Source organism: Symphalangus syndactylus, chromosome 2 (genome assembly GCF_028878055.3).
Source record: "Symphalangus syndactylus isolate Jambi chromosome 2, NHGRI_mSymSyn1-v2.1_pri, whole genome shotgun sequence".
NCBI lineage: Eukaryota > Metazoa > Chordata > Mammalia > Primates > Hylobatidae > Symphalangus > Symphalangus syndactylus.
The window spans coordinates 107,087,912-107,111,910 of NC_072424.2; the positions used below are offsets into that span (position 1 = coordinate 107,087,912).

The 23,999-nt window shown below is 38.3% G+C and overlaps 1 protein-coding gene across 2 annotated transcripts in view; it reads left to right on the forward strand.

Moving 5' to 3' along the window:
- The window catches only part of LAMA2 (laminin subunit alpha 2), a 625,547-nt gene that overhangs the window by 469,786 nt on the left and 131,762 nt on the right, over positions 1-23,999 (forward strand). For both annotated transcript variants that reach the window (XM_055263701.2, XM_055263709.2), the window contains exons 33-35: positions 6,049-6,191; positions 9,765-9,863; positions 22,678-22,789. In XM_055263701.2, the coding sequence (XP_055119676.2) occupies positions 6,049-6,191; positions 9,765-9,863; positions 22,678-22,789 (354 nt within the window). The remainder of the gene's footprint in view (positions 1-6,048; positions 6,192-9,764; positions 9,864-22,677; positions 22,790-23,999) is intronic.

A 23,999-nucleotide genomic window follows, 5' to 3' on the forward strand; every position in this document is an offset into this window, starting at 1 on the left:
GTCCTGATTGTAAGATAGGTGTTAATTTACACTAAGCCATTACTGCACTTTATCAAAGAACAGTTGTTTACAGAATGTGAATATTCCGTGTCTCTACACACTCTTCAGATCTTCCCTGTGATAGTAAATTAAATTTGGTTTTAATTTGCATTCCATTTCCAATGTTTGTTGCCAGACACTTTGGACTTTTTGAGGGCAAATAAAAGTAGCTTCTGGTGTAAGTGAAATATTTTATGTCAGAATAAAATAGCAAACCATTATGTAAAGGGCACTTTCCCCATGTGTTTACCTTATAACTTCATGAGCTAGACTTGTACAGAAGCTTTGAAAAAATCCCCATGGCTGTCGTATGCATAAGTGTCTCTGACCCATTCAGACAGATGTTAGTATATTGCTTGTAGCATACTATAAAACTTACCTTTCACTTATGGAAATGTTCTTGTACTTTGTTCCCCAAAAAGCAAATACAGATACCATAAGACATGGGATAATAATAAACCTTTGGACACAGAAACATAAAATGGAATGTATGAGCCCTTGAAAGAGCAATTAAATACATTTTCATTTCAACAGCTGAAGATAAGGAACCAAAACAGATGGGCAGGGGATAGAATAAATGAGAGAAAAATCAGTATTCATCATGCCTCTTGGCATTCTAGTACACCAATTTACTCCGTAGCATATTACAGTACATCAGCTCTAGCTCTGCATTCCAGTCCATGATTTATTCTTGTATGAAGTAAAAACTGAGAAAACAATAGGTACTTTCCCTGGAAATTTCTGGAACCATCTAGTAAGGAGTATCTAGCCATGCTATTATCAACAAACTGATTCAATTCCTTCTTGGAAGTAGGTTATATATTATTAAATAAATTAAAGAATAATTTAGTGTTTGCTATCAAAGGCACACACTGCCCTAAAAAGCATGGTGAAACATCCTATTATCATTATCAAGTATCTTTCAAGATCTTGGAGGTGAAAAAAAGCAAATTGCTTGCTTACATCCTAGGAACATCTGCCCAAAATACATCTTCACTAGAGGTCAAATGGAACTTTTAAAACAATGATGAACTTGGGCTCAGTGGGAGAAGAACCTTCCTATTCTTCATAATTCCTAATGAAATTATAATTGTTACTACTGCTGTTTTTAACCTATGAATGGCAACTTGAAAGTCTCTGATCTGAATCACATGTGCAAAACTTGAAAAAGGTGTCAGTTATCGATTGTATCAGTTATACATTCCAAAGTTTAGTAGCTTAAAACAACAAGTACATACACTGTCATGATTCTGTAGGCTGGCAATTTGGGCTGAGCTCAGTTGGACAGATCTTCCACTGTCATGCCTAGGGGCTCCCAGATGGCCTCAAGCCCAAGTTGGGGCCTCAACTGCCCTTTCCTCTCTCACGTTGCCTCCTTTCCTCAAGGAGGCTAACCTGGGATTGTTCTGAAGGCAGCAGGGGTCCAAGAGTGTGAAAGCAGAAGCTGCAAATTTCAATATGTTGCTCTGCCACATTCTGTTGGTCAGAGTATGTTGCAAAGCTAACCCAGAATCAAGGGGAAGGGAAGTAGACTTCACATCTTAATGGGAGGTGCAGCAAAGAAGTATCAACAGTAACTTTTTTTTTTTTTTTTGAGACGGAGTCTCACTCTGTCACCCAGGTTGGAGTGCAGTGGCATGATCTAGGCTCACTGCAGCCTCTATGTCCTGGGTTCAAGTGATACTCCTCCCACAGCCTCCCGAGTAGCTGGGACTAGAGGCACATGCCACCACACCTGGCTAATTTTTGTATTTTTAGTAGAGACGAGGTTTCACCATTTTGGCCAGGCTGGTCTCAAATTTCTCACCTCAAGTGATCTGCCTGTCTCAAGCCTCCCATACTGCTTGGATTACAGGCCTGAGCCACCACACCCAGCCAATAGTAACCGTTTTTAATTCTCCCCAGAAATGAGCATCGCTTTGATCTGTCAGTCGTGGTGTTATTTCTTTCCTCCCGAAGTTTTGTGCTGATTTTCTTCCCCTCCATCTCTCCATTACAACATCCCTTTCCTGAGTCAAAACTGAATTCCTTCAGGCAGGTATCTGAATCGTCATTCTTGTTGATCGGACAGCCTCTGCCTCTGCAATTACAATGTAGTTCTCTTTCTCTCTCTAAACCATTGTTTTTAATGTATTCTCCTGTTCCTCACACATCTGTGAGGTTTTCTATCTTGTTCTCACATTCAGAAGTTTTCTTCTGGCCAACCCCGACCTCTTCGCTCTTGCCCTCTCTCTTCTCTCCTAACGTTCTACCTCCCTGATCTTCTCACCATTTCATGTACTTGGGCACGTGCCATGCGCAAACATTAACCCCTGCCATTCTCTTTGTCCAAAATGTTTTGATGCTCTTCTTTCACAAAAAATATTAGCCAACAAATATTTACTAAATGTTAACTGTGTACAAGACCCTTTCCTAGGCACCATAACCAAGGTGTTTAAGGTCCCTTCTTTAATGAGGGAGAAAGAATATATAAATAAATACAGTAATAATGTAGCCCGAACAGGCATGAGTGTTAAGAAAGCAAAGGAAATGCAGTAGTGACTGGCACAGGGTATGGGGTAGGGGGTGGTGGGGAGTTTTAGGTAACAGTAATTTTAGAATCATCAGGGACTTGCCCTCTGAAAAAGTGACACTTGAGCACTTGACCTGAACACCCAGGAACCAGGTGAGAGAAGACCAAGGAAGAAGAATTCTAGGTAGAGAAGACAGCAAGCAAAAGGACCTCTTCCAAATCCTTGCTCCCTTGAAGATTGAGCATCCCTATAATTTGTTACCCGGTCCAGTGGTTTTATCCTTTGGCTACATGGTTTTTCAAATACTGGAATATTTTTAAAATACAGTGGCTCCTGCCTATGATCCCAGCACTTGGGGAAGCTGAGGTGGGAGGATCACTTGAGGCCAGGAGTCTGACATCAGCCAGGGCAACACAGCAAGACCCCATCTCTACATTAAAAAAAATAGCTGGATGTGGTGGGATCTGCCTGTAGTCCCAGCCACTCGGGAGGCTGAGGCAGGAGGATCACTTTAGCCCAGGAGTTTGAGGCTGCAGTGAGTCATGATCACACCACTGTACTCCAGCATGGGTGGCAGAGCAAGACCCTGTCTCAGAAAAAAATAAAAATAGAAATACTGATGCTTAGACCTTACCACAGACCCATCAAATCACATTCTGTGGTGGTGAGGAGGGAAAGAGCTCAGGCATCTGTATTTTGTAAATTTTCATGTGATTCCAATGGGCAGCCAAAGGTGAGAACCACTGATCCACACCAATGTTGTCACATTCTAATGTGCAGAGATAACGTGGGATGCAAATTCTGATTTCCTAGATCTGGGGTAGAGCCCAATTATACATTTCTAATAAGCTTCCAGGTGGTGCCAAAACTGTTGGTCTGATTGCTACTCAAAGTGTGGTGCACAGACCAACAGTATCAGCATCACCTGGGAGCTTGTTAGAAAAGCACATTCTCAATCAGAGACTAAGAGAAACCAGGTGATAAAATCACCTCCTGATTCAGAAATACTGGGGGGTGTGGACCAGCCCTCTAGGATTTCCGAAAGTCCTACAGGTGATTCTGAGGCCCACTAAAGCTTGAGAACCAGACTGGGGATCTTGGTGTTTAGACACAGCCAATTTGGCCTTAATTGAGTTCTATGTTGTGTTTTCTGTAATTGTTTAATGTAGACAAGTTTGTTGAAGTTTGCATTGAACGGGGCTATGAAGCCAAAATAATCTTTTCCTTTTACTTGGTTTCCATGCAGTGCAAATTCTGTTTCATTCTGGCTAGGAGAAGAGTAAGAGATATAACCCTAGTTCCAGACTTCTGCTCTTGCCTCCAAAGCCTCTTTGTTCACTCAGCTTGTGAAGCATCAGGAGCTTGCAAAGCCCCTGCAGGTGACGCTCTACAGTTGCAGGTGTCACCTGCAAGAAGCTGATTTATTAAAAGCCCTGCCAGGGTAGTTTAATCCCTGTGAAGTGATACTGTAACTCACCTCTAGCTGCTGTCCTATCAAAAAATCACCCTCCATCCTCCTTCTCTTTGTTTACAAGCACCAGTTAATGGTTTTCTCTCCATTAAGCAGCTTAGGGGACTGCTGTTTAGAGAACTAATTGAATTCTTGCCAAGTTTGGGCATGATCCAGAGCTGCTCCAATTCTCCGTATTTTCCATGCTGTGTATTTTCCCCTATTCTAACATGTATATAGCGTTGATACCTCTATCTGCAGAATGTAATAAATTGTAACTGTATACGTGAGAGTATATTATAAATGCGGTAGTTCCTGCTCCTTGGCATGCAGATACACCTCATTACTCTGCAATGCAAAACTAAAAATATACATGTTTTTTAAATCTGCCAAAAGAATCAATATATGTTAATTTTGGAAATTATACTACTATTTATGAGATCTATTCCATAGTGAAGAGTCAACAATCCATTTGTCTTTCTACCAATTCTACCACCTATCCTGACCCCTACCACCAGATTTGAATAGCACCTCTTTGATGGCCAAAAATATTATGGTGAGTGTATTAGTCCATTCTCGTATTGCTATAAAGAAATGCCTGAGACTGGGTAATTTGTAAAGAAAAGAGGTATAATTGGCTCATGTTTCCATCAGGCTGTACAGGAAGCATGACTGGGGTGGCCTCAGGGAACTTTCACTCATGGCAGAAGGCAAAGCTGGAGCAGGCATCTTCACACAGCCAGAGCAGGAGGAAATGGGGGCTGGAGGTGGCACACACTTTTAAATAACTAGGTCTCATGAGAACTCCGTCATGAGAACAGCACTAGGGGGGTGGTGCTAAGCCATTAAAACCACTCCAGTGATTCAATACCTCCCGCGAGGCCCCATATCCAGTACTGGGGATTACATTTCAATATGAGATTTGGATGGGGACACAGATCCAAACCATATCTGGTAGAATATTAGCATTCTTGGCTACTTAAAGAATACAGTTTTTCTAGCCTTTAGCAATTATTTATCTATAAGACCGAAAGAGGTTAATCATCAAAGTAGGGATTTGTGAGACTGCATCTAACCATGGGTGGTAATAGACTGAAGGGATAAAGAGGAAGAGTTGGCAAATAAATAAGTCAATAAATATTTTCATAAGAAAAAAAACACTATAGAAAGAAAAGTTATTTTTATTTTGACTTTTTTTTTTTTTTTTTGAGGTAGAATCTCAGTCTGTCGCCCAGGCTGGAGTGCAGTGGCGCAATCTTGGCTCACTGCAACCTCCGCCTCCCAGTTTCAAGCGATTCTCCTGCCTCAGCCTTCCAGGTAGCTGAGACTACAGGGGCCCACCACCACGCCTGGCTAATTTTTGCATTTTTAGTAGAGACAGGGTTTCACCATGTTGGTCAGGCTGGTCTTGAACTCCTGACCTCAGGTGATCCACCTGCCTCGGCCTCTCAAAGTGCTGGGATTACAGGCATGAGCCACCACACCTGGCCTTCTTTAGACTTTTTTTTTTTTTTAATTATTCTACTCAATAGATACCAAGCTAAAAATTTATATACTTTTTGAATGTGTAATACATAAAGCATGTGGAGGTCAAATTACTATGATTTTCTCCAGTGCAATCTAATGGAGCACCACACATTTAGACTCTGGAGCATGTTTCATTCCCTGTGGACAGGTTCCTTTGGATTGCTCATGTAGGGACTTAGGGGGTATTTTTAATGTTTTATTCTATGCCTTAAAGGAAATCTTCAATACTTGTGCAATACACTTTTTCTCCCCACATCTATTTGCTCCTCCTCTTTGGTCCCTCAGTTTATATTATCGCCTCTATTTCAGGTTCTGGGAGACATGCATATCTGTTCTTTTGTTGTTGTTCTTATCTTTTTCAACCATCATCCATTTGATAGCATTAATGTTCTGAGATGAGTAGTTTCATCTTCCATGGAATTATTCTTGGACCATAAAATATTTCATAGCTGAATTCTTTGAACATCTGCCTGGTATGTTTAGCAGAAGTAACTACTCTTTGTCGCTTCTCTTTCACAGTTTGTGGAGATGAGTGCACTGGCCTTCTTCTCGGTGACTTGGCTCGCCTGGAGCAGATGGTAATGAGCATCAACCTCACTGGTCCTCTGCCTGCGCCATATAAAATGCTGTATGGTCTTGAAAATATGACTCAGGAGCTAAAGGTAGGTTGGTGCCGTCACAAGCAAGGGCCAGGGACAAGGTGACAGAAGCTTCACAAGCGGTATTGGCCGTAATTGGTAAATGTTCTTCCCACAGCCCCAAATCAAGGGACACAGCTGTTAGGGAAATTCAGAGACTTTCTTAACCAGTGTTTTTCAAACTCAAGAACTATAATATACAGATTTCTATTAAGGGAAAAGAGTCTCATGTACCCCCCAGCGTCTGGCCTAAATCAGTTTTATTATGTCACTTAAATATGTGCAAACATAAAATCAGGTATAAACTCTTTATACTTATAGCTCTATAAAATTAAAACCAATTAATCCTTATAAAACCAATAAAATTCAAATTAAAAACATTAATATAAAGTAACATGATTTTGGCTGAATGGAAATTGCTGCTTGCAACAAGAATAGGTTATTGACTATTTCCACACAGTTCTTCCACCAGAGGTGATGTGGTAACTCATTTCTCCTACCTTACCACACATGAACCAGAGAGTCCCCTGCAAAGGATCCTGAAATGAATGTGGGCATCACTTGACAAGTTTATGTGACTAACGTGCTCAGTCTGCCATAGGATCAAACACAGGCAAATGTAGACACTGAGATCACGTGGCCATATTCATCTCTCAGGTGCCTAGCCTGGGATCCAGAAATGCTTACATTAATATTTAAGGTTATCATCAAAATGAAAACACATGATTAGAATCTTGTACTAGAGAGCTAGAACTAGTAGACCTTTAAAAGTTCTTCAACAAGCACCAGTTTGATAAACACTGTTCTAAATTGTGGTTAAAGCTTTTGGTAGTTAACGAGGTAGGAGAAAACATTAAGGAAATTGGGGTTGTCTCACCTGATGAAAAATGATGAAAGGTGTCAACTTACTATCAGTCAATTATCAGATATTTATTAAGAAATTATAGAACACCTCAGCATTGCACTTGGTTCCCTGGGGATTTCATGACTCTTTTAATATCTTCACTACCCTTAGGAAATGTAGATTCTATGTGCTTTAAAAATAATCATTAAACAATAATCAAGCAATTAGCAAAAATACATAATGACCATGTGTTTTACAAACATTCGAAGTACATTAGAGTACAGAGACTGGAGAAATCAGTAAGATTCAGAGTAACCAGGGAATGTACTATTACTGAGAGTTTAATTTCTGTTGGAATTTGAAGTGTAGACACAATTTTAATAGAGAAGTATTTGTTGCTTTAGAGGAAGGCACCTAAGATTTATTCACTAGGCATTGGTAGATATTCTTTCAGGAAATATATTCTTTAATTCTGACCGTAACCTTTAAGGTAAGTATTATTATCCCTATTTTCCAGAAGAAGAAACCAATAATGATGATAACAAGAATAACTAACATTTATCGAAAAGGTAGGCAATTGACTGAAGTCTTAAATGGATTACCATACATAGCTTTTACAGAAACTCCAAGAAATAGGAAAGAAGTTGTCATGGTCTGAATATTTACATCTCCCCAAATTTATATGTTGAAAGTCTGTCACAGTCCATTGGAGCTGCTATGACAAATACCATAAACTGATTAGCTTATAAACAATAGAAATATATCTCTCACAGTTCTAAGGCTAGGAAGCCCAAGATCAAGGTACCAGCAATGTTCAATGTCTAGTGAAGGCCTGTTCCTCATAGAGGGTGACTTCTTGCTATGACCCCACATTTAATTCATTTAATATCTGGATACTAAGGAAAAGGATAGCTAGCTCTCTGGGGTCTCTTTAATAAGGGCACTAATCCCAATCATGAAGGCTACGTTCTCATGACTTAATCACTTCCCAAAGGCTCCACGTCCTAATATCATCACATTGGGAACTAGGATGTCAACACATGGATATTGGAAGGATGCAAACATTCTGACTACAGCAAGCCCTAGCCCCCACTGTAATGGTATTTGGAGATCCCTCTGCCATGTGAGGACACAGGGAGAAGGCAGCTGTGCTTAACAGAGCCATGTGAGCGGAGGCAGTGGTGTGAATTAGATCTGTCTGGCAGATATTAAAAGTCAGACCTGCTAGTGAAAGCTAAGGCTGGAGACTTCAGTGAGGCAGGGTGATATGATGGACAATCTTGAAAGCCAGGCAGAGGAACCTGAGTTTACCCCGTGGTCCCAGTATTCAGGGAAGTGAAGAGTTTTAGTGAAAAGAATGCTGATCAGTTATTTTCCTTGTGTATGGAGAGAATACAGAAAAATAAATTAAACTAGAAAAGCAAACATTTTAGTTGAACATAAAACATTTTAAAACTAGTAAGTAATGGATGATGAAGTAAAGAGGATCCTATAGAAGAGGCTCCAATCTGTGAACATCATCTAAGCCAAGGGATTCAGTGACCCATCAACTTCTGGCTGGATATTGATCCAGATGACCTGGATTATCCTTAAATTCTAGTCTTTCTTGATTCTTTATTTTGTTTTTCTTCCATCATTCACTTGACATCTGTATACTGAGGATCACCTTTTGATATTATAAAAATTTAAGTTATTTCACCTCTTTGCTCGATTTCTTTAACTATGTCAGTGCTCCCCAAGCTTCAGCCAAAGACCATCAAGGACACACATGTGATGGAACAAAGTAGGATTTATTAACTTGTTGCAACAAGGGACACTGAACACCATGGTGGAATTGTGGGCTGTCTCAATAAGAAGGTGTTAGGAATAACTTCTAGTATCTGAGGTTGTGCTAGATAACTTAAGGTTAGCACTCAACTGGGTGCTATTTGGAAGTGGGAGTAATTCTGTGAGTATTTTATGAATCCTATCTAGAGGGAAGGAAGAACAGAAGGAAGATAAAGCTATGATTAATAAGGAGGCAGTGGTCATTAATATTAGCCAGCAAATGGGAGGTTGGGGTAGTTTTGTGGTCTGCACAAAACCCGCTATGGTTTTGTCTGCGCTTAGACATTACAGGGTAGTCTCTTTTTTTCTGTTTCATTCATCACTTGTTCTGAGTGACCTTGTCTAATGTTAGTATCCTATGAGATTATTTATGTTCCATAGGAAAAAAAATATGGCCCTGCTGTTAGGCCAGTTCCTAGCAACACCGAGGACAGGCCAGTTAGTTAGCGCCTAGCCAGGTCTCTATGTTAAGGCCTGCCGTTCTCTTTTTTACCCGCGATCTGTGTCTCTGTTAATTGGAATGGGAGCCTTAAATGGGCCAGGCAAGGAGTTTATCTTAACTCTACCCCTTACAGACTGTGTGATCTCACGCACATTTTTAACTGTCTTCAAGACAGTTTGCTCTTTCATGAAATGGAATAATACCCCCCATAGAGCTCTTGTGAAAATTAAATGAAAAAACAAAACAAAACATAAAAAGCCTGGCACATAATAATTTCTCAATAAGTCATTGCAATTTTTATTATTTGCCTGAATATTTGGCATGACACTCAATGTGTAAGTGCCCAGTTGAAATAGTTTCCTTATCTTTTCTTTGAAGGTGAGAAGGCTAAGTTCCTTTTATATACACAAAAATGTGTTCTGTTAAACACTGATCACTGCAAGGCCATTTACTAAAAATGTTTATGGGATGGAATCTTTTTCAGCACTTGGTCTCACCTCAGCGGGCCCCAGAGAGGCTTATTCAGCTGGCAGAGGGCAATCTGAATACACTCGTGACCGAAATGAACGAGCTGCTGACCAGGGTAAGTTGGCAAAATTATGAATCTTCTGAAAGCAGATAGATTTTGTCAATGAAGGAAAATTACTTCGAAGTTCTGAAATGCAAATCACCTTCTTCCTAATTCCCAATATGGTATATAAAATAGATGTATTCTGACTTGCTACTTCTGCTTCAAATCAAATCATAGAAACCAGTAGCACGCAGAAAAGTTGGGGATACCTGGAAATTGTCAAGAACAATGGCTAAAAAGTCCAGAATGACAGTGTATTTTGAGAACTTCATTCAGTAGCCTCCATGGTAAAGTTTTTATCTGTTCCGATTTCCAAAAGCACTATCTTTGATTGTGTAAAGAGAAAGAAAAACAAATGAAAATACTTGTGGTCTCTTTCATCTCATCGTGGAATTTTTGCATTTGTATAGAAATACTGTGTAAATCAGTCTTTCTACACAAAAGAGGAAATATTCTCTATTGTGAGACTCCAAAGCACTTAAGACACTTTTTAATGTCAGAATGTAAAGTCCATGTTGCATTTATCAGGCTTTTTAAAGAATTGGAAATTTTAAATTTTCAAAACTGCGTTGGTATTAAAAACATTTGCCGTTAGAGAATGAAGAAAACAACATAAAGCCCGCCATCTTGTGGCCAGAAATATGCATGAAGCGAGAAACGGGGCTGCAAAGTAGGCATTTAATTTGATTATCTAAGAGCTTTAAATGATAAAGAATATTAGAGCTAGAAGGTTCCTGGGGATTATCTAGTCCATTTTGTATTTTAAAGAAGAGCTGCCTCGGGCCATGACAGTGAAACGAATTAACAATGGCCATACAATTTGCTAAACCCAGGGACTTAAGCAGGACCCAGTCTCAAGATTCCCACTGACCCAGTACTTTTTCTACATAGCCTGCTGTCGGTTTAGGAAAATATCCACAGGGAAATCAAATAGGCTTCTGAGCACATAATGCTAAACAATGGCCCTGATGTTACAATAGCATAGTAAACACTTTTTCAGAATCTCATAGCAACAATATAGAACGTACAGATACAACACGGAGTTTCTTGCCAAACGTATGTAGACATCAGATTAAATCGAGTGCATTTATCTCATATTAATTTAATATGAAATAATTCATATTTGTTATGTGGCTACTAATAAATAAGAATTTTCTAACAGGTCATGGCAGAATAAATCAATTTAACAAGCACACATAAATGCTCATAACATACAAAGCCTAAGTTAAGTGTTGGCAGGTGAAAAATATGAATGAGGCTCAATCTGCCTTCAAAGAACTTTGAGATTGTGTGTGTGTGTGTGTGTGTGTGTACATCAGCATTTAAGTGTATGGAGGACAATATTAGACAACTGCATGAAGGTATATAATAAAACATGAAATAAAAGAAAGTTGGAAGAAATTCTTGAGAAATATTTAGTAATAGAACAATTTCATCTGCTTAGGGGTAATTGGAAAAAATTCCGTGTAATAAATGGCATTTCATTCATTCATTCACTTAAATAATACTTATTGGGGGTCTCTCATGTTCTAGGAATTATGACAGACACTGAGGATAGAGAAGTATAGTCTAATGATCTGACCTTAGAGACCCAAGAAGTATTTCTTTTTTTTTGAGACAGAGTCTTGCTTGCTCTGTCACCCAAGCTGGAGTGCAGTGGTGCGATCTCGGCTCACTGCAACCTCCGCCTCCCGGGTTCAAGCGATTCTCCTGCTTCAGCCTCCCGAGTAGCTGGGATTACAGGTGTGTGCCACCACACCTGGCTAATTTTTTTTGTATTTTTAGTAGAGACAGGTTTCACTATGTTGGTCAGGCTGGTCTTGAACTCCTGACCTTGTGATTGGCCTACCTCGGCCTCCCAAAGTACTGGGATTACAGGCATGAGCCACTACACCTGGCCACAAGAAGTATTTCATTAAGAGTGTCAGATCTTTATTATGTCTCAGCCTATACTCTTTACTCTTTCCGGCAGATTCTCTCACACTGTGTTTTTTAAACAGACTTTATTTTTTAGAACAGCTTAAAGTTCAAAGAAAAATTGAGTGTAAAGTTCAGAGAGTTCTCATATCTACTCCCTGCCCCCACAAACTTCTCCACCAGAATGGTACATTTATTATAATCGATAAACCTAAGTTGACACCTCCTCATCACCCAAAGTCCATAGTTTACATTAGGGTTCACTCTTGGTATTGTACATTCTATGGGTTTGGAAAAATGCATTATGACATGTGTCCACCATTGTAGTAAAATATAGAAAAGTTTTACTGCCCGAAAACTCCTCTATGCTTCACCTATTCATACCTCCCTGCTCCTTGACCCCTGGCAACCACTCATATTTTTACTACATCCATAGTTTTGCCTTTTTTGGAATATATAGCTGGAATCATACAGTGTGGTGCTTTTTCATATCGGCTTCTTTCCCTTGGTAATATACGCTTAAGGTTTCTCCAAATTCTTTCATGACTTTATAGCTCATTTCTTTGTAGTGTTGAATAATATTTCATTGTCTAGACATATCACTGTTTATTTATTCATTCCCCTACTGAAGGACATCTTGGTTGCTTCCAAATTTTCTCAGCGTGAATCAAGTTGCTGTAAACATCTTTGTGCAGACTTTTGTGTGGACACTAATTTTCAACCTATTTGGGTGAATATAAAGGAGCATGATTGCTGGATGGTATGGTAAGAGTATATTTAGTTTTGAAAGAAATTGCCAAAATGTATTCCAAATGGTCTTTTCTATTTTGCATTCCTACCAGCAATAAATGAGAGTTTCTGTTGCTCCACATCCTCACTGGCATTTGGTGTTTTTAGTGTTTGGATTTTGTCATTCTAATAAGTGTGTATGGTATCTCATTCTTGTTTTAGTTTGCAATTCCTTAATGACATATGATGTCGCGCATCTTTTCGTATGCTTATTTGCCATCTGTATATCTTCTTTGGTAAGGTGTCTATTTAGGTCTTTTTCCATTTTTTCATTGGGTTGCTTTCTTGTCGAATTCAGAGTTTTTTGTGTATTTTGGGTAATAGTCCTTTATCAGATATGTCTTTTGCCATTATTTTCTTCCCCTCTGTGGCTTGCCTTGTTCTCTTGAGAAGTGTCTTTCACAGAGCAGAAGTTTTTAATTGTAATGAAGCTCAGCTTATCAATTAGGTTTCTCCTGGTTGAGGCTTTGGTGTTGTATCTAAAAAGTCATTGCCATATCCACAGTCATCTAGATTTTCTCCTATGCTATCTTCTAGGAGCGTTACAGTTTTGCATTTTACACTTAGGTCTATAATCCATGTTTAGTTAATTCCAATACTATTTTAAAATAAACTTTTTACTTTACAATAGTTTTAGATTTCAGAAAACTTGCAAAGAGAGTACCAAGAGCCTTCACATACTCCATTCCCAGTTTCCCCCATTGTTAACATCTTACATTAGCATGGTACATGTGTCATAGCTGATGAGCTAATAATATTGATATATTACCATTAACTCTAGACCATATTCATATTTTTTCAGTGTTTACTGAATGTTTTTTACTGTTTCAGGATCCCATGCAGGATACTACATTTAGCCATTGTGTCTTCTTAGGGTTCCTCTAGACTGTGACAACCCTGTCAAAAATACTATAACAGTGTTTCTGATGACTTTGACAGTTTGGACAGGTTCGTGTGTTTGGTAAGCTGTCCCTCAACTGGGGTTTGTCTCATACCTTTCTCATGATTAGAATGGAATTATGAGTTTTTGTGGGCAAAACTTCAGAGGTAAAGTATCATTTTCATCACGTCAAGAACCCATGTGACCAATATGACTTATTACTGTGTATATTGACCCAGATCACCTGACTAACGTAGTGTTTGCCAGATTTGTCCACTGTAAAGTTACTATTTTATGCTCTTTTCATACTCTAATACTATTTTTATCTGCCCGTTCTTCAGATTCAGTAACATAAAAGGCATAGAAATTGGACTGCTGAAAGCAAAGATCACTTTGATGGGTTGAGAAGGAGGAGGAAATGTACTCATTCATTACTTTTTTCCTACCATATTTATAATTAGAAATATATCTTCCATGCAGACCGTAAATACTTAAGTCAACATGACCAATTCTGTCTTTCCCTGTGGTCAAGCTGCATGACAATCAAACGGTGAATTAATACAGATGGAATTATAATTAGAGAGTTAGATGGTTTCATTATCCAAAATCAGGCTAAGTACGCTAATGCCTCTATTTCAGAGTCATGAATGATGCTGCACTTGTGACCAGGGTATGAGAAATGCAGTGGCCACAACTTCCAATTACCCACGACTACATTAGAGGAGACAGTGCCCTAGACCAGGACTGCACATTGGAAATACCAGGAGCCCTTTCTCACACCCACAGGTTGTGATGCAGTTGGTCTGGGGTAGAGTCAGACCACTGGGATATTCAAGAACTCCCCAGATTATATTGATAAAGAATTACTGTGATCCTGTAGTTACCTAATAGTTAAGACTCTCTTCCCTCTGGAAAATGCGTTAATTGGTACTGCCAATCATTTTTTTTTTTTTTTTTTTTTTTTTGAAACAGAGTTTCACCCTTGTTGTCCAGGCTGGAGTACAATGGCGTGAACTCAGCTCACTGCAACCTCCACCTCGTAGGTTCAAGCAATTCTCCTGCTTCAGCCTCCCAAGTAGCTGGGATTACAGGCACCCACTACCACGCCCAGCTAATTTTTTTTTTTTTTTTTTTTTTTTTTAGTAGAGACGGGGTTTCATCATTTTAGCCAGGCTGGTCTCGAGTCCCTGACCTCGGGTGATCCACCCGCCTCGGCCTCCCAAAGTGCTGGGATTACAGGCGTGAGCCACCGCACCTGGCAGTACTGCCAATCTTTGTTATGCTCCTTTTTCTCTGCTTGGTTGGCTCACCAGTCACTTGATACAGTCTTTAGATTTGTTAAGAGCACATGGCAAGGTTGATCCTGCATGACGGCTGTAGGAGCTGCCCTCTCTTCTTTAAGGGCTTTTGTATTTTATACTCACTGTTTTTAAATGGAGAAATCTAATTCCCTAATATCCCTGGGTAAAGAAGATATTATTCCACCCAAGAACTCACATTTAAAATGTATTTTGATATATTTTAATTAATGTTTAAAGTAAAAAAAATTACATAATCATATATCTCTTTCAATGCATTTTGATTTGTTGCCATTTTATTTTACTCACTGGAAGAACCCAAGTTCCTCACATGTGAGAATCATGTTTAACATATTCAAACTGCCCTACAATATGTGTGGAATATTAAGATGCTTTTTGATGATGACTCTACTTACCTTTATAGCTATCATCCTTAGCTCCTTTCTTTTTTCAGAGCCAAAATTTTTGAAAGACTTGGAGACAAGTCTGTATTTATTTCTCACTCCACTGCTGCCTGGATTTTCACTCCCAGCCCACTACTGAAACTGCTTTTATAAGATAACCAATGACGATCTGGTAACTAAATCCACTGGATACTTATTAATTTTACTTGAAATCTCTGCAGCTTTGATCTTTCCTTCCTTCTTAACATACTGTCCTCTCTCTGTTTTTCTCTTAATTCTCCACCCTTTCACTTTAAGGCTCTTCCTCTCATCATCCCTTCAAAGTTGGTGTTCCTTGGGGACTAAGCCTCAGTCCATGTTTCCCCTCACTGTATAACTCTTTCTTTGGTCTTCAATTGCCATGTATAAGCTATTAATTCATAAATCTGTATTTTCAAGGCTGACTTCATTCTCGTTCTTTGGCCCTATATGCCTTACTATGGATTGGACATCTCAAACTAAACTCATCATTTCCTCTTAAAGCCCATTATTTCTCCTGTTTAGACCATCTCAGTGTTTTATCCTCCAATATATGCCCAGTCTCCCAAAGAGAAATTAGCAGGTTGCCCTTCACTCTACTCCCTCTTTCACCCTTCATCAAATTCAGTTTCCTTCTATGGTGGCTCTCTGTAAGACTTATCCAACTATAACCAGTTGTCATTTATATGGCAGAGTGAACATTCTAAATTACAGATCCTATCATGTCATTCTCTTCCTTAAATTGTACTATGGCTTTCCACTTTTATCGGGATGACATACAGTGCTCTCCCACCATGATCTAATCTCTGCTTCTCTCTCATCTCTCCCCACTACTCATAGTCTGGTCATCTGGACCCCTATGGATTGAGGGTATAAGCCAGAAACCTATAAATTTTCTTTGGTGCCTCTTTCTTCCTCATGATGCTCCTGCTTATCCAATTCATTACCACACACTGGGCTTCCACTTGTGTGTATGGCATTCATCTCTACTACCCCACTCTCATCCAATCTCATATTGTGTAGTTTGGGATTACCACATTTGTTTTTTAGCTGGTCTCTCTGCTTTTACTCTTGTTCTCCTGCAAATCTGTTCTCCGTAATGTAGCCAGAATGAATGTTTGCTATTCCAAATGTGAATACGTCATCACAGTGCTTACAAACTCTTCCCCTGACTTCCCTTAGGCTCGTAGGATAAAGACCAAAATTCTCCCCTTGGCCACATCTCCCACCACTTGTGCCCCTGGCCATCTGCACTCCAGCCATACTGTCCGCCAGCCACTTTGTCCCACCACAAAGCATTGCCACACATTTCTTTATTTTGCCTTAAAGGTAATCTACCTCTCCCTACATTTTGTTAATTTCTGTTAACTCCAATTTACCTTTCAAATCTCAGCTCGTGAAAGCTCTCTGTGCCATCGCAGGGGTTCCAAGATTCCTCCTGTGCTTATCTTATACCACTATTTTTCCTCTAGTTTGTAGTTATAAATTTATCTACATGATCATTTGACAAATAAGTATCTAGTCCACCAGACTATGGACTCCAAATGGGCAAGAAACCTTTTTGTTTCTTATCAGAGTATCACCAATATTATATACATGATAGGTGTTGAGTCAATATTTGTTTAATTAATTGTGAATAATTTTAAAAGCATTTGAACAACAAGATGAAATGTAGACAAACCCAAAATAAACATTGATTTTGCATTCTTTAAAATGCATTAAAATCAGGCATATACTTATAATTATATTGTTGAATATTTTGTTTTCATTGATAAACACCTCTTAACTGTTTATATTCTGTAAGGGGAGAATGCTCTGTAGTAGATTGAACTGTATAAAATATTAAAATTTAGTTTCACTTATATTTTATTGCCTATTGAATATCAAATTTAATGAAAATGAAGCATTTCCAAAAGCATTTTAAATGATTTAAGTGCCAATATTATGTTTACAAGATTTTATTTATAGTTTTTAAAAGATTTCAACTGCTAACAGTCTTATTTCTCCTTTTATATTTTTAAAAGATATATAATATAAAACAAGTCATATCTTTTTGGTTTGGAACTTTTAAAATTGGCACGTGAAATACTTAGGAAGAAATTCCACATGAAACTGGCTCATTGTCATTCCACGGGGTCAGCTGGTTGCTCCTTCTTTCCTTGTGTGTTGTTGGTCCTTACGGCTTGCCTGATGAGTGCTTCACTACCACTTAGACATATGGAGCTGGTAATATTGGAAGATGACCCTTGAGAGTATCATATAAATGATTTGATCTGAAATTTAATTTTAGCAGGAAACCATATGAGTCCTCAAATGCAAAGGTGGACGGTATCTAAGCAATGTTATCTATTCAGTAGTTAAGTTTGCTCCATTAGATTCTAGTTTTAACATAAAGAAGGCAGAAAATGAAACACGCTGGTAATATCCAACCAAGAAAATTATGTGCAGATTTTAAGAGGTGCAGTAAGAACTGCTTGAGCTAAAGCGGGAAAGTAACAGCTACATTGTTCAGAAGTAAATTAATGTATGCCTAATGGTAATGCATGCTGCCTAGATATAAATACTCTAAAAAACAAAACAAGAAAAAATAGAAAAAGAAATGGGAAAAAAAAACCTAGTTGAGTGAATGTCAACATAAAAAAAAGGTAATCAAAGGCAAGAGAGATACAAGATACTGTGTAAGGCATCATTTACAAAGGAACACTGTAAAGATTGCAGAATAGAGGTAAGAGGATGTTAACATAAGAAAATCCAAGGTAGAGAATGAAAGGAAGATTGTACAACATATTAGGATAAATGAGAAGTTATTTGTCAACTACTCAAAGGACAAGATAATAGTGAATAAGAAGAAGGATGACTGAGAGATGGAGATGGTAATTTAATAAAACACAGAAAGAGCCAAACTGAATCAGACAGATAGTTCCTATCATGTAGTATTTAGCATTCATTCATAACATTATCAATAGCCTGTCCTGGATGAGACTGATTTTTGTGAATTTTGCTTGGACAGTGATCATACTGTCTATCACCACTACCCATTGGTGATAGTGCATTTGTCATAGGCTTCTTTATGAAGTCTCTCGTGAGTATTTTTGACAAGGGTGACTCTTCAACTTAATTACTGTGTAATGAGACGTGATTTTTAAAAATATATCTAGATGATGTTCTGATATTATTTTGAGATGCATTAATTCACTGAAAGCCAACGTTTATGTACTTAAAGTATACATTAACTGGAGCAGTGTCCTCTCCTCACCTAGAATACTTCAGTTTTTCATGTATTTTACTACTCTTTCTGGATGTTAGCCAAACACAAAATAGTGTTGGGTACAAACAAAATATAAGTCTGTGAGACAAAAAAAAAAGCGTATTTCATCTCCAATTCCCTGTACATGTAAGTTCAGATAAGTTACTTAACCTCCTCATACCTTCCTTTTCACCTGTGTAAAAAGAGGGATGATGCCTTCTATATATCTCTAAATTCAGGAAGAGTAAATGAGACACACAAGAGTGCTGTAAGCCTTTGCAAACATGTATATAAATTTGACATAACTATTCACAATAGCAAAGACATGGAATCAACCTAAGTGCCCATCAATGATAGACTGGCTAAAGAAAATGTGGTACATATACACCATGGAATATTATGCAGGCATAAAAAAGAATGAGTTCATGTCCTTTGCAGGGACGTGGATGGAGCTGGAGGACATTACCCTCAGCAAGCTAATATAGGAACAGAAAATCAAATACTGCATGTCCCACTTATAAATGGGAGTTAAATGATGAGAACACATAGACATGTAGAAGGGAACAACGTACACTGGGGCCTACCAGAGGGCGGAGGGTGGGCAGGATGAGAGGATGGAGAGGATCAGGAAGAATAACTTATGGGCACTGGGCTTAATACCTGGGTGATGAAATAATCTGTGCAACAAACCCCATTACGCACATTTACCTGTGTAACAAATCTGCACATCCTGCACATGTACCCCTGAACTTAAAAGTTAAAAAATATAAAAAATACAAGTTATTCTGAGGTACAGCTGAGCCTGACTGTGTGTAACTCATCTTTCAGCATGCTAACCCACATTAAGTCGATGCTTTTGGTGCCAGGAACCTCACATCTCCTCTTTTGGAATGTAGCCTAGAGAGGAAGCTCTTCTTCTGTGTTTAGAGGGAAGGTATCTCCTTCAGTAAGCACTGTACTGGCCCTGAAGAGTCTTCCTACCCTACTTCCACTCCCACCCCACCAGCGTGGAACTTGGTGTGTATTCAAAGGCCCAGTTTGAATTACTGTGAGGCCAGTGGCTAGGAAGCAGTGTAGTTGGGACTGGAGATTCTCATGCCTGGCTCTCCTCCCAAGCTTCAGCTGTAGCTCTTGAGCAGCAGCTTCCTCTGAGCTTCTAAAAAATGCCCAGAAAACTGTCCAGCCAGCCACATTTGCTGGCAAGCGTAGCACCAGGCATATGGTCAGTTTGAGTGCTATTAGATAGGCTTTAGAACTTCCAAGGATCGTTGGTTTGATTGTCATTGTATCCGCCAATCACCCAATGTCTTTGACCCATGACAATTTGCCAGACACTATGCCTGGCACTCTGAGGAATAAAAAGAGTAAGACAGAGCCCTAGACTTTTCTAATCTATCTATCTAATGGAGATATGGCAAAGCACCTAACAAAGTTACTACCCATTAGAGTTGTGAATAGTGGTAATAATAATTATTTTTGAAAATCTAAGAAAAGAGAGCATGTGCTAGAATAGATAAGAAGGGCTTCACTGAGAAGATGGAGTTGGAATTGAATCTCGAAGGCTGGATTTATTTTGGATAAGTAGAGAAGAGTTAAGAAGCAAAAGTATGAACAAAATCTTTTTTTGAGAATGTTCCAAAAGAAAGTAGACAAGAAGAATGGTAATAAGGTTGGCAAGATTGGTTAGGAAAATTGTTGTTTAGTCCTGTATATAACAACGTTAGAGAATATTTACTATAAGTTAGGCATCATACTACGAGCTGGATATAATATGATGAACAAAACAGACCAAGTTCTCACCCCCTTAGAGCTTACCTTTCAGTTGGAGAGGTTGTCGATAAATAGGTGAGCCAATTACTAAGTAATTCTGAAATCCATGGTGCTATGAAGGAAAAGTCCTGCTGCAGGAAGTGTGGGTCTCAGTGCTAATTTTTTGAACTTCTTTTTTATCATGGAGTTTGTAGGATTCTTGACAATTTAGTATTGAAGTAATCATATAATTAATACTAAGAATAAAATGCATGTGAGTGATGACTCTTACACATTACTATGTAAATGAAATAACCTGTACAACAGATTATAAGCCAGAGGAAGTTAAGACAATGAATACGATCTTGATCATTCAGAATTTAAAAGAGACAGTGTATGATATATATTTACTTTTTAAAATTTAGACACTTTGAGTTATTAATAAGAATTGGTCCACTTGGTGTGAAATTATGATCTTTTGGTAATACAGAAAATATATTGATGAAGCAAAAGAATATATTTTAAGTTCAAATTATAATGTACGTTTTCTGTATCATAAGAGACACTGGTGGTATTGATACATTAATCCTTAAGGTAAGATATTAGAAGATGACCGAAATATAGATCAAATTCCTTATTATGGTGTTCGGTAATATGTGAAAGTAGGAGTGGTACCATAAAGTTCAGTCAAGTCTAGACTAGAAAAATATCCAAAGCAGTTTAGACTACCTTTTTTTTTTTTTTTTTTTTTTTTTTTTTTTGAGACAGAGGTTCGCCCTGTCGCCAGGCTGGAGTGCAGTGGCGTGATCTCGGCTCACTGCCAAGCTGTTGACCTTAGTTAGTGATTCAAAAGTAACATTTAAATAATTAGGTATGAGTATGTGTGTGTGTATGTGAATGTGTTTATGTATATGTGTCTGTGTGTAAAAATTTATTTGACCTATCAGACCTTTGAGTGCAAACATGTGCAGGAAACCAAGTTTAAGGAAATTAATGGAACATAATTACAACACTCACCACAAAAGCAAGGATTTGAGTAACCTAGGGATTGGATGCACAGTTTATCCCAAAAAATTTTTTAAATCTAAAAGTGAAAATAATTCCATTATTAATATTTTAGAAGAATAAATCCAGAGCATTATAATACATTAGTTAATACTCTCCAAATTATTGTGTGTATGTACTGCAAATTATACAGAAAAAAATTTTAGTTTTCCAATGGATTCTTATCCTTTCATCCTTTCATTTGTGATGTTAACACTTGCAGGTTGAGAAGTTAGATGATAATAGTTGGACTTTATATTCCTTCATTTGTGCAAAACCTTGAAAACTTTCATAAATTAAACCTCTTGCTGCCCTTGGAAAATCACAAAAGGCAGTACAATTTCTCTAGCGTCTTTTACCATGTTCTGTGCTGGCCAGACATTTAGTTCCATTTAAAATCCACTTACGTGTATTTTAAATATTAATTCTCTGGCCATGCCTAGTACGCAAGCACTCTGGTACAAGATTCTAGAGTATTAATATGCTGCCAACTTGGACCTTGTTCAAAATTATATTGAGACAGTTGGTGATTCTCTAATTCATTATCTGTAGTTAGACTATCTGTATCTTTTTAGTAAAAGAGAAGAAGGCTTCTATATTAGCATATGCAACACATAGAAAAATGAAGTGTAAACCTTTCACGGTACTCTAAACCTTGTAATTTTTAAAGAAACAATGTTCTACACACGCCATTTTTGTTTGACTAAATATGGTACATTTTAACCGTGAACACACTGAATGCATTCCAGTGTGTCAAATGATATTTTAAATGTGAATAGAGGTGAATGTGCCTGAGAATACTTTTTGGGAGGTGGGGCTGTTTTGGGGTTCTGTTTTACTTTGCTGACAGTGCTGCATGATTCTGTGATTAACAAGCATATTTCTGGTGCTATCATATGGAAAAAGTTAGCATTTATTCTCCCTTAACATTTTATTGGCATCTTTGATGTGTTATAAAACAGGCATTTACTACTGAGTAGCTAAGCATTTCCCCCTCTTTGTTTCTTTAATTAACGTATTGATCTAAAACAAATCTATAGGATCAAGCTTATTGAAGTAGACAGCCTGTTCGTCTCTCAAGAGACCACTGCTGCACTCCACACGCTTTTTCAGTAAATAAAATATGGACAAAACTGCAACATGTGGAGGCTGAAGATTCCATTAAGGACTTTTGGCAACTGTACCTTAAAGATATTTCAAAAAATAATTGTGCTTTATTGCTTCTTCTGTGCCATAGCATATAATGAGGGTTTTTTAAAAGACCAAATACAGCTCTCTGATTTCCATTTAATGGAAAAAGTAATAAAGTTTAATTGTATACTTGAGCATGGGGCATCATTTCCAATACATCTGATCAATAATTCATCGATTGCCGTTGGCTCAAAGTAATATTTGAAAGAAAATGCAGCCAGTGGGAGCTTATCTAGCTGTAGCTTCATCATCTCTATTAATTATGCTTTTCCCGAATTTGGATCATTAGGCTACCAAAGTGACAGCAGATGGTGAGCAGACCGGACAGGATGCTGAGAGGACCAACACAAGAGCAAAGTCCCTGGGAGAATTCATTAAGGAGCTTGCCCAGGATGCAGAAGGTATTAGAAAGAATCACATTTTAATCATCATTTCTCCCAACAGAAAAATACAGAAAGGGATGACACAGGACTGGAATTTCTCTAGTTATAAGTGACATCTGTAAAATCAAAGGTTGAGTTTCAAAAAGTAGTGTGGTTAAGATATTCAAGGGTATTATCTGCTGAGAACCTGTGACCTACAGTGTTAAATTAGCAACAATAGTCAGTGAATTAGTGACAATGAAGGCAGAATAGCAGAAAATTCTTGAAACGTGGCTATTATAATTACATAAGAATAGGCAACTTTTGTTTTGTTATTGTTTTTTTTTTTTTATTTGAAAGTATTTAAAGTATTTTTCATTTTCAAGCAAGCTAATGTCATCATTTCACTTGATACATTAAAGCAGCACTTTAGTTTCTCAAAATGGCTTTTCAAATACTGGGGACTGGTTTTTTTGTTTGTTTTTTTGTTTGTTTTTTGAGACAGAGTCTCGCTCTGTCACCCAGGCTGGAGTGCAGTAGCACAATCTCGGCTCACTGCAAGCTCCGCCTCCCGGGTTCACGCCATTCTCCTGCCTCAGCCTCCCGAGTAGCTGGGACTACAGGCGCCCGCCACCACGCTCGGCTAATTTTTGTATTTTTAGTAGAGACAGAGTTTCACCGTGTTAACCAGGATGGTCTCAATCTCCTGACCTCGTGATCCGCCCGCCTCGGCCTCCCAAAGTGCTGGGATTACAGGCGTGAGCCACTGCGCCCGGCCTGGGGACTGGTTTTTAATGAACATCTGTTGCTTGGGATTTGGATGTGCTACTTTATGAGAAGCTCTGGTGCATTTAGCTCACAATTCTCTAGGAGTTAGTTCTTGCCGTCTACTAACATGAGTGAGAAAGTGGAAGCCATTTTTTGGCAAAAGCCCAAATTAAGAAACTCAAAGAATACAGATAATGCCCCTCTGCACTCGCCCCCCCCCCAAAAAAACCTAGTCCTTAAATATCTGTTAAAATATAATAAACATGCATGCATGTTTAGAAATTGGGAAAAATGCTTTTTGTTGTTTTTTGCTTGAAGCAGTAAAACATTTTTCTTGCTCTGCAATATTATGCATTTTAGATACTTTGCTTCATAATCTAGCCAAATACATAAGGATGTGAGATCAACTTCAAGGCAGATTCTGACTGATAATTCTTAGGCATCACCGGCCAAGAAGAGACAAACTCCCCAATATTCACCA